The 12,861-nt window shown below is 35.2% G+C and overlaps 1 protein-coding gene across 1 annotated transcript in view; it reads right to left on the bottom strand.

Annotated features, from left to right (window-relative positions):
- Positions 1–4,078: 4,078 nt before the first annotated feature.
- Positions 4,079–12,861, bottom strand: part of LOC113052821 (alpha-1A adrenergic receptor-like) — a 29,934-nt gene continuing 21,151 nt past the window's right edge. The window contains exon 2 of the mRNA XM_026217274.1: positions 4,079–6,409. Coding sequence (XP_026073059.1) covers positions 5,886–6,409 — 524 coding nt within the window. The 3' untranslated portion in view covers positions 4,079–5,885. The remainder of the gene's footprint in view (positions 6,410–12,861) is intronic.

Genomic DNA, 12,861 nt, shown 5'->3' with positions numbered 1-12,861 from the left:
AAATTTTGTATTTGTAATTAAATTATTGTTTGTGGTAACATAATATCACATTTTAATCATTCTGATTTTTGGAGGAAAACTGAAATGCTATTCTTCGTGTGATATTGATTAACTACATGAAATGATATAAATATATACATTTTCTATCCCCCATATCTTGAATTTTGTGATAATTCACATGCATTCATAAATGCATTTGAATACACCGAATAATGCAGTGAAAGAACGCACTCAAAATGCACACGCGCACTAGTATGACTTCATCATGTAACTTTACATTAGCCTAGATGCATGCAATTTTTAGGCACGATTTGTTTAGTTTTTTAATATACTTGATACTGTTAAAGGCACATCATTAAAACAAAAAAATACGAGTTCACATATCACACCTAAAACGTAATTAGAACTAGCTACTAAATTAGTTAAAAATGCCTATCCATATACAGGTATGACTAGCGAACCCCAAACTGACTCAAATGATTCGCGAACCCGCTTTGAACTCCCGAACTGATTCAAATGATTTGCAAACCCGCTACAAACTCCCGAACTGACTCAAATGATTTGCAAACCCGCTACAAACTCCCGAACTGATTCAAATGATTTGCAAACCCGCTACAAACTCCCGAACTGATTCAAATGATTCGCAATCCCTAAACTGACTCAAATGATACGCGAACCCCCTACGAACTCCCGAACTGATTCAAATGATTCGCAATCCCTAAACTGACTCAAATGATTCACGAACCCTCTCCGAACTCCCGAACTGACTCAAATTATTCGCGATCCCGCTCCGAACTCTCAAAATGACTCAAATGATTCGCAAACCTGCTTTGAACTCCCGAACTGACTCAAATGATTTGCGAACACACTCCGAACTCCCGAACCGATTCAAATGATTTGCGATCCCCAAACTGACTCAAATGATTCACGAACCTGCTCCAAACTTTCAAACTGACTCAAATGATTTGCGATCCCGATCCGAGTATCATATAATGAATAATTTTGCCTTGGAAGGAAGATTTTATTTTTGCCACAAACAAGACTTCAGAAGACTTGAAATATATGTGGATAGTTTAGACTTTTTTTTTTTAAATTGTGGTTCAAGATAAGACTTTATCATAAAAAACATCTTTGTACATCTTTTGAGTCCATGTTGGTACTTTAAAGGCACATGTGCTTAAAGTGTACCTATTCAAATGGTTCCCCGGGTGCCCCAGTGACAGCTTTTGTACCTTTTCTTCTGAGAGTGTACAGCCTGTTCCAGGTCTTATTGTGCACAACTCACCCATGCACATTATGTCTCACAGAAAATTCATTGTTAAAGAAATTCATTGTTAAACAGTCTTAAATGGCATTTATTGTTGAATTTAGCAGCCTTTGGTCACTGTTGACTTTTACTGAATCCGAATAAAAGACTGGAAATTAGAAGAAACTTCAACATTAGCTGAACATTTTGTCTGCTAAACCTGCAATATGCTGAGTTCTATAGATTTATTCTGATTGTATTATTAGTAGCGTACCACTGCGTTTGACCTTCTGTGCCTTTTTAATATATTAGATTGCACTAAACCAAATTTACATTTGGAAGAAAGATGGTGGTCTGGTGCCCCACATCAACACAGGGATAAAGAGGAAGACAGCGAATATGACACTTGTGCAATAAACGCCTGCTTGAAAATAAGTGATTTCGAAGCACCGTCTATGGTACGAGATGCCACTAGATATGGAAGGTGGACGGGGCCAAAAACCTTTAAATGTAATATGTGAAATTTGACCATATCAACACAGACTGTTTGTCTGCATTAACATGGTCATTTTGAATGTGTTTCTTTTGTATGTGTAGTCACACACATTCTTTGCCTTGTGTTAAGACCAAGCGTTAAGACAAATTTAAACATTTCAGCATATGCACATTCTGGCTATGTTCCGACGTAATACACATTTACCTCTAGATTTACCCAAATATTGGACCTTATGGTGGCATTGCTTTACTGATAGCCACTGTGCTAGTAAATTAATTAATGTTACAATGTGAATAAAGACTTTTCTAGCTGAGAAAGAACTAAACAGCTAAAAATGATATGACATTATATATTCATAATGTACACATAACATACCGATGCAAGGTCAAACTTTACGTTAACATTTGATTTCATTTGAGGACCTTTGGCCCTGTCCACCTTCCATAACACGAAATGATCTGAGACGTTCTCAGAAACGCTGTGAACAGTGCTGATAAGATGTTGAAGATATTGTATAGAGGAAAGGTTTTGGACTAGTCACAACTATTCTCCTACTGTGAAAATAACCTTTTCCCAGATGATTCGGTTTATGCTTCTCAAACAGGCTTTTTCTGAACACTGCCATAAATCAAAAACAGACATTCTGAGAAGCCACAGTGATTTATAATATTCGTGCTGTTTGCTAAGACAAGCATCCTGATTACTATTGCTAAGAATAAGGGGTATGGGTTCGAACAAACCCTTGAGCTTCAGTGTTAACTCACCGTGCGCCGATTGTGAATGACACCTCAATTCATGCGGCTTGTTGAGAAGTGTATTACATTTCAAGGTTTACTTGTAATTTTCAAAAAATAAAGCTGGCTAACAATAAAATAAAACAGCAACAACATCTTGCTGACGGACTCTTTTGACTAAACAACCACCAGACTTCTTAACAAACTTGTGTGAGTGTGTGTGTGTTAAGAAACTGAACTATTCTTAGTACAAATTTGGGAAGATGGTTGTTGCGTTTTCAAATGCTTATTATAAGTGTGCTTACTATATATAAATATGGACAACTTCCTGTTAACATTATGGGCCCTATCTTGCACCCAGCGCAATTGACTTTGTACACCGACGCATGTGTCATTCCTATTTTGCACCCGCGCAAAGCGCGCTTTTCCCTCCACAGAAGCACGTCGCTAAACTAGTGAATGAACTTGCGCTCCCTGGGCGGTTCAGCGCAAAAAAGGAGGCGTGTTCCGGCGCAAACGATCCCTGGTGCTATTTTGCTGTTCCATTAAACAATTGCGCCACTGACCAGAAAAAACCTAGTCTAAAGTCAGTGGCGCGTTGCGCGTTGTTCATTATGCTATTTTAAGGGCGCATGCTTGGCCATAATGTATAGCGTGCACAACGCGCATACACTTTGCTCATGTAATCTACACAGATGCAACAGTTATTTTTGCAAATCATAAATTGTTACACTAAAAAAATATTAACACATGAGATGACGGAAATCATTGTGGTGTGCCACGAAGATGTGAAAAAAAAAATAGGCATAAAACTAGCTCACAAATTATTCAGGCTAATTATTCTCCCATCCCCATACAACACAACTTCTCTGTCTTTCACTGCTCTTACAAGAACATCAGTCTCCTCGGCTGTGAACCGCTCCTGGCGTGCGCCTGGTAAATACGCCATAATAATAGCAATCCGTAATGGAACTTGCGCACCTGCTTTTAAAGGGAATGTTGGATGACGCTCTGATTGGTTTATTTCACGTTACGCCCAAACCACACCTATGAATAATGAAGCTACTTCAGACCAACCTACTTTAGATTTGCGCCGGGCGCAAGAGCCATTTATCCCGCCGGGAAAATAGCAACAGCGCCGAGACCCGCCCACAAACTTACTTGCGCTTCGCGCTTTGACACTTGCGTTTCAGATCGTCAAAATAGGGCCCTATAAGTGGACTTCAGCTCAGAGAAAAAAATATGGCCTCTTGCAAAAAAACCAAACAGAACACAAACCCCCAAAAGTACAGTCATAACTGTCACACGTGCTTTTGAAATATGAACGCTGTACTGTACTGTCTCACGGGATGAATTTGTGACCCCAGACTAGAGTATGTGGTTTCCCGAACATCGCCATCATCATACCCCAAAACATTAAAAGTAAACACACTTCTTATGCCATTTCTCATATTTGATTGAAACAGCACAGCAGTGAATAGCCCTTCAGTCACTAGGGGAAAGTGTCCACTGCTTGAACGTCATAGGAATCACGAGGACATTCTCATGGCCAGTTGTTCCGGAAGCTCAATTACAACGATTCCCGATACACTTATGATGCAGTCATTTTTTTATTGGGTATTTCTGTTTTGGAATCATTTGGTTTTCTTTCATTTGAGAAAGAAACACAATAACAAAGTGCCACTTGTTAGAAGGCATTTAAGCCACATATTCTTTGTTATGGTCAAGTATCAATATCACAAGGAAATTTGTGTATTTCTGAGGTCATAGTAATGAGAACACAACTTATGGGAAGGGACATGGTTGGTCCCACAGTGAAACACACGGAAAGCTGTATCTGATGTTGATGTGGAATCATTTTTTTACACACAGATAAGGCGACCAAAGCAGGATTATCACAAAGACACTTATACGATCAATACCCAGTTCCACGATTAATCATCAGGCGAGATGGGTTTTTGAATCATACTCAATGCAAACAGCCCATGCCCATTAACTGTAGTGCAATTTCTGAGGACTGAATGAAGAAGATATGAACTGGAGAACAAACAGCCAAAAATAGAAGTTTCACTCATATATAATATACCACTCATTAGACATGTTAGAATAAAACTGCTGTCAATTAAAAAAACAAAACAAATGCTGGTATATTTATCATCACATATCCATGCAGAATGATGTCCACTATAATGTCCAAGCAAACATCCTCCTTTTAAAGTAATAGTTCATTAAAAAAATTACATTTCTGTCATTATTTGTTCACACTTCATGTTATTCCAAACCTAAAAACATAAAACAGTGAGAGGTCACAGCAACTGTGTTTATCAAGCTCAAAAAATACAATAGAAGCAACATAAAATAGTCTATTTTTGTGTGTTATATTCAACACCTTCTGAAGAATGTGATTGATTTGTCTGATGAATAGTCAGTTAACCCTAAAGCATACAGTAATATATTATGATCAACATGATCAAAGCTGCTGAAAACCTTGTACACACTCTGCTACATGCCTTCGGTCATCTATCTGATGGTTTAGACTTTTATTCAGTAAAATAATACAAATATCCTCTTTCAGCTCATGAAATTAGCTTTTTGTTCTGAAATCTGTTCTGATTTCTGGGAAGTAAATATAAGAAAAGCTTTTGTATTTTTAGTAATATTTCAAGAAGAACACTGAAGTATGGGCTTACTTTATTATCCATACATCATTTTTCTTTTAATCATGTTGAATTGTGAGTATCAAATATGATCATCAGGCTCTTAAAAATCTCTCAATCATCATTGTATTGCATTGCATTATATGTTTTGAAATTAAAGAGCTTTGATCATAAACCAATGCATTAAAATATCATCTTACTAAGACATCGGGAGATAAAGTGACTTGCACATGAATTGCACGTTTTTGCTCAGCTTGGGCCTCTGAATAAAATTGTTTTTTTTTTTTCACCTCGAGTATGAGCTCCATATTTTTCTATAACATACTATATAAGCCATAAATGCCAGATGTAGAAAATATGATGCATAACAAAAAAATACACAAATTAACTGTTTTATATCTACTATATACTTTGTCTGAAGGTTCAAACTGCTCCAAATGAGATTTACAGAAATAACATTAATGCACTCCCCTCTGTTGAAGCTGCAAAATCTCCTTTGCATTTCAGTTCATTGACAGGTTTAGAACAACATGATAGTGAATAAAAAAAGACAGAGATTTCATGTAAAGCTGATCCGTGCCTTTATGAAGCATCAACACTGTTGCAGCAGCTTTCAATGTTCCCATCGCTGATCGTTTCAATCGAAAGCTCGCTTTTCTTCATCAGTTTGTGTTCTCAAGTCTAAGGCCCTGTCAGCTGGCAAAGTGGCATCACAGCCAGCGTGTGTGGAGTGATTTCCCCAGCGTGCTCCTTCACACCGCATCCCCGTCCTCACACAGCGAGAGCTGGTGGATTTTGATGACGGGAAGCGAGTTCTGTGCGGGCGTTTCGGGCTGCGGAGGATCCATTCTCACACAGCAGCATGTCCTCAGCAGGTTTTTACCACACATTCCCGCCACTTTCGCTCCCACGCTGACCCCGGTCGCCCCCACCGATGATGTGTGGGAAGGGGCCTGCCATTCCCGGCCGTCCCGGGAGGACGGGCTGCGGGACAGAGCGATGGAGGAGGACGGGCTCAGGCGGGACGGGTTGTCTCGGCTCGTCAGGCCGAGGATCTGAAGCTGGCCGTGCCGGTGACTGTGGCTCTGGTAGATCGCGTGGGACGGCGTGGATCTCTTGCGGAGGCAGCGGGCGCCCAACACGCTCAGGAAGGCTTTCTTAAACTCCTGACTGGAGCAGGGGTAGATGATGGGGTTGATGCAGCTGTTGAAATAGCCCAGCCAAAACGTGATCTTGAAAACTGTGTCTGAGGGTTTGTACTCCGGGAAGATGGAACCTAGAAATAGAAAAAGACACAGGGAATGAGCACATACCTATTCAAAGTTCGTTTAAGGAATTTTACTGGACTGGCATCATAAAATTGCTTCATATTTGCATGGATCAAACATCAAAAATAGTAATTCATGATCAGTCAAAAGTTCATAAATATGCATATAGTTAAACAGTGTATTTAAACTTTTATAACAGTTTATATTTAAACTTTGTATTTAAATATCAAAAAATATTTAGAACACATTTTTTATTCAAACTGTGTAAATATTACAAAAATATAAATCTAATATGTGTATATATATATATATATATATATATATATATATATATATATATATGAGCATTTAAATTGTTGTGCAAATATTATTTAAAAAAATAATAATTATAATTATAAAACAAAATATAAAACATTGTTTTTTTCTAAATATATTGGTCGACCACTTCAAATATTTTCTCTTTAAGCATGCATATACAAAAAAAGTCACTAATTCATTTTCAAATCAGTAAGATCACATTTGCAACCTATGTTACTTCTATAGTCAGTTAGTAAAGCTGAATATTAATCTGTATTCATCAACCAGATAGTGTGAATAATCTGCACTGATGAATCATTCCCAATATAATCAAGAATGAGTAAAGAGGATCAATATCAAATCAATAAACCGACGATAGCAGAAATCTGTTTATTTGAGACTGATGACTTTATCCTGCAGTATTGACATCAAATGTAAACTGACGTTCACACAAAGAATAAAATCTCTAAAACATGAATTTTTATGCAACTTGACAAGAAAGGTTTCAGTGTTGACTCTTGTCGGCTTTAATGCATGTGACCACACTGAATATGCAATAAAAACATCTGGATTTGGATATGAATGAATTATTAATACATATTTGGATGTTTCAGCTGTTTCATTCTCTCTCTGAGAAAAAAAAGATTGAAGACTCATCTCGTCATGTAATGGGGATGATAAATGGGACCTGAAATTAACAGACAAGGAGCAGAAAATGAGGAAGCTTGCGTTTGGGAAAGAGAAAAACGTGTGCATGCTTCTGAAATCATCGTTCTCTCTGTCGCCGCTGCTTCAGTGTGAATGCACGGATAACTACGTCATGCATCACAATGCCGGCCAAGTCTTTTTATAGCATCTGATCTGATCTCACGCTGGAACGTTCCTCCGTTAATCAAGGTTAATACTTTTATTAAAATTGTCATCATAAATCCGGCTCAATGTGATCAGAGAAGGACCTTTCAGAGGAAGGGATTTGCTCGGTGTCATAAAGGACAAAGCCACAGAAAAATAAAACTGCATGCCTATATTTAACCGTTCACACATCCACTGGATTTTTCGTAGCATTAAAAGAATTAAAGTGTCACCTGGCCTTGAGACGCAGCATCTGTCTTCAGAGCTAAAAGCTGGAGTCGCCTCGTAACGCACTTTAAGAGCGAGTCAAGAGGGGCTTTTACACACAAGGGTGAAGGAGAGCCAGAGACTGACTGACAGCGATGTGGGAATAGTCTCTAAACGGCACACTTTAATCATTAGTATCTTCAGGCTATCAAGAGAATAGATGCTGTAGAACAGTTACTGTCCACTGGGCATATTTCACCCTGAATTAGAAGATTTATTTTACAATTACAATTTTTGGCGTTGTAAAAATTATTATCATTTTACATTTATGCATGCATTAATGCATGATGGCTGCAATACAAAGCAAATATATTTTACACATATTTGCATGTACATTTTATTTCATTAATTGAATTCATTCAAAAATTCCAATTAAACACATTTTAACCAAAATTTCATCATAGCACATCATGATTATAATACAGAATATTACTTTATTTTATGTAAAAAAAAAAAAAAAAAAAAAAAAAATATATATATATATATATATATATATATATATATATGTATATGTATATATATATATATATATATATATATATATATATATATATATATATATATATATATATATATATATATATATATTATTAAATTATGTATTAATTCATTCATTAAAAAAATCACTATAATACTTTTTTTTTTCATTTATTTGTAATTTATTTTTAAATAAATATACAAATTTTATTTAAAAAAAAAAACTTATTTCGATTTTGGAGTGAAATATACCCTGGAAATGCTGTATTTTTATATCATTTTCATAACAAACACATTTTTAACAACAAATTGCATTCATAGTAATCATAGTTAAAAAAAGATAACATTTAAAATTTAATTAAAACAATTTATCTGTATGTACAATCTATTAATTTATATATTTATTTGTATCAGTCTCTATTCTGATTTTGGAGAGAAATATATCCTGGAAATGCTTCATTTTGGCATTATTTTCATGACAATTAAACACATGGTTACATATTGTTTGTAATACAAACAAAAAGGGTAATGGGCTAATGGCCCTAAATAAAGTTTATATTAATAGAAAAACAATATTTTGGAGTGAACTTTAACCTGCTCGTGTGAGATTCATCCAGCTACTGATGGTAACAACTCAAAGCCAGGAATCACAATATGTTCTAATGTATAAAGAGAGAGAGAGAATAATATAACAATGGAAACATTAAAGCTCTGACGTTCCACTCTATCCCGAGTGATGTGTGTGGAAATATAAATAGCGGATCCAACTAAATGATGCATTAAATTGAAAGAAGTCAAAATGAGAAAACAAAAGCAATTTCAGCCAAGCCCATGATGATAATGACTGAACCTCAGAAAAATGTGTTTGCTGGAGTCAAACCCTGAGAATTTCTGTGCGGCTGTGCAAACGGCTCTCGTAAAAAGACTAAGCAATGAAAGTGAGTGTTTATCAGGTCAGATTCCATTAAAGGTTATGTCCTCGGCGCACTCAGGTGTGGCTTAAAGCCTGTTTACGAGGCTTAGAGGACGGAAATATACAGCCATACATCTGAAGCTAAATCAAGCCAGCAGGTCCTGCTGAAGATGTGTATAACAGTGTCCCTGACTGCTTGATCTTCTGTTAGTCATCATTAGAAACGGCCGCTGAGGATATCTAGTGTCATCATACACAAAGACCTCTGACACAGTCGTACGCTACGGTCAGAACAGAAAGTGACCAGGATGTTCTCAGGAAACAGTGACATTTGTGCCTGGAAATCTCTGCTTTTTCCCTAATAATTTTCGTTTGGAAAGCTGGACTAATCAGGCCCAAATGACCACTGAGAACCACCTAATATTCAGATTAATGGTCAACAAATATGGGTTTCCAATAGCTAATTTTAGACTATTTCCTTACCATCCTAAATATGTGATTGTAGCCCTGCAATGTACCAAAAGCAACTATAAAGAACTACATCATTTCCACTCCACTGTAGTATGTTTGGAACAGGGTTATTATTATAGTTAACTAAAACCATAAAAAAAAAAAAAAATTCCCATTGCATGAAATTAATATTAATGTTAAATAAAATAAAATATAAAAACCTAAAATAACTTAAAAATGAATAATTAATGATAATAATTATTAAGTATATTTGGATTTTTTTTTTATATTTGTAAACTAAGTAAAATAAACATGAAAGCAGAACGTAAAACTGTAAACACTGTAACAGTATCTCAGTGATTCTTAATAACACTGGTTTAAAATACACTTCTGGAACAACAGATAAAGAATAAAAGTCATGATGGTATTATTCATATTCAAAACATTGGGGTTGAAGGTCATTGCAAAAATGACTAATAAACCCGCCTTAATGAATAAATATCATTGCATCCCACCACAATATGCAATCAATATTTTTGTACTTTGGCCCAAGGGAGAAAAAATGACATTATTCACTTTTATTTAGAACATCATTATATAAATGAACTGCTGAGCTTGACAAGGACAATTTAAACATAAACACAATTAATTACTGATCAAATGTAAGAATAACTTTCATCTGTTTGCACCATCTATTTAAGAAGACTTTTATAGTCTCACATCATCAAATATGAGAAATAAGGAATATAAATAGAAAATCTATAATATAAATATATTGGTGTCACAGAAAGATACATTTTTTTTATCATATTACCATAAAAATACTATTAGTATATACTACAGTTTTATATATATTTTTAATGAGATTTTCTGTTTTCATTCAATTCTTTTGAATTATTGAGTGTTTTTGTCATTTAATAGTTTTTGTTTTTTTTAATCCTCTACATTTTGAAGTTTAAGTCTTCCATATTAAGATTATTTAATTTTAGGGGTTAAATTTAAAAGCATTTCTTAATTATAAGTAATGTAGTTTTAGTTAATAATAATAACCCTGATTATCATAGCATAAAATAAAGTGTAAAATAATATTTGCACAAAAAAACAAAACAAATGCTGCTCTCAAAACTTGTAGACATTAAATCGGTTGCCTGTGCTTTTCTGAATGTCAGGTCCACTGCTCTTTAATATTAGCTCTAATGTAATATTAACCACAGCAGATACTGATGGCCATTATTTATTAAAGCCTCACGGATCCCTACTGCATTTTACTCTATTTACACACCCAGTCTGCAAATGCTTACAAAAATACAGGATGACTGAGCTCATTTTCAATTTAATTTCTTTCAGCCTGAGCAGTCTGGTACCTCCCGCCTCATTTCCCGTGGTTCCTTGTCAGAGTAAATGATCAGAGAAAACAGAGTGTTAATGCCACTGTGTTAATGCCACAGATTTTCAGACATGAATTCAGTGTTAAAGATTCACCGAGGGCTAATGCATACGTCACGGTACGACCGTGTCCTTTCTGTAATACAGGCGGTGGTTCTGTCTGACGCAGGTTTGCCTGGAAATAGATGACACACAGAGCTCACGTCTCATGAGAGAGCGTGTTCACACACTAATAGACTCGGCTACAGGTGACATCCAACATCCTGAACAGTTACTGACCCACCAATCCAACACATGCAGACACCAACTAAACCAAAAATACAGTAGGACACCAAATACCAGATACCATCATCACGAACTCACATAGGATCTCTTTTAAAAATAAATAAATAAATAAAAGTGCAAGATGCTACAGAATCTTTTTCAATGTAACTGTAGTAACTCTATTTTTGTAATTGAGTTTATTGGAGTATGTTGTAGATACTTAAAATACTATTGCAGTTTTTTTTTTACATCAAAATATGTAATTTATTTAAAAATCCACTAGCAGTTAAGTGAAAATAGTTTCTACATTTTATTGTTTTACATTTTAGAAAAAATATAATGCTTCATAACAATTATACACAATTTCATATAAAAAATTAGGAATAAAATTCCTAGATTAAATATTACTTTAAACGCTACAAGTGAATTGGCATCATTGCCATTATAAAACAATATTATAAATCTGCAGTATACAAAATGAATATTTTATAATTTTAATAATTTTTAATTTTATTTATTTTAATTTGAATTATTTTATTTTGCTAAACATTGCATTTAACAGTGATCAAGTCACTGTTATGACATCAAAATCTAAATGTAAAAATGGAGAAACAATTCAATTAAATATTTTAGTAATTATTATTATTATTAAAACTACGATTTCTAAATAATTAACCAAAAATGGTACCGATATATTGTGAAGATTGATATTATTGTTTTAAGAGTTTAACATTTAACATTTGCTCTTGCAAAACTCCATGCCATGTAGGTTGCTTACTGACTTTCATAAAGACCCCTAACCCCTTAAATTAAGGAATTACAATAATAACTATAATATACTGAATTGTTTACATTTAGATTTCTCTGGGAAGCGTCTCCTCTGAAGAACTGTTGTCTTTGGCTTCACTGGCTCTGTATGTTCTGGGTCTTTAAATAAGTCACTGTGTTCATGCAGTACTATGACTTTAATGTAGTGGATGTTCCTAAGAGTCATCCAAGCATTAAAGTGTTTCTTTTTGCACTGCTGCTACTGTATGGGAAGCACAGAGGGGAGATTTAAGATCAAGATTGTCTGTCTGAAGGGCAAATTCTTCCATCCTGATACCTACATTCGTCAGCGAAATCCCCTTGATATTATATCACACACAGCATCTGTATGAAGTCTTTCTGCTCCAGGCACCCCGTGGTTATGTGATGAAAATAGCATGTAATTAGTTTACTGGGAAAACAATTAACCTGATGTTTTTAATTATCGCTAACTAAACAGCGACTTCATTATGAGTGAAAATGCCTCTCAGCTTTACAGTGGATGTCATTACATACAAAAATAGATTAGCATCGATCGGCGTAACATTAAACGGACAACTTTCCTATTGAGCGTAGTGTTTTAGATTTCACTGTTACTGAACGCGCTTTGCAGAGCGAGTGTGTGCTGTGTTTTCTCTCAAACTGAGTCATACTGATAAGGTCATTGAATCCCTTAAGCATTATTAACACTCTGTTACATGCAATCTAATGCCAGTTAATTAGCAAGCGATTCAGTATTGTGCAAAT

This window comes from Carassius auratus, chromosome 33 (assembly GCF_003368295.1).
Source record: "Carassius auratus strain Wakin chromosome 33, ASM336829v1, whole genome shotgun sequence".
In the NCBI taxonomy this organism is placed as follows: domain Eukaryota; kingdom Metazoa; phylum Chordata; class Actinopteri; order Cypriniformes; family Cyprinidae; genus Carassius; species Carassius auratus.
Note: the sequence above shows the minus strand (reverse complement) of the source record. Positions and strands in the feature narration are given on the sequence as shown.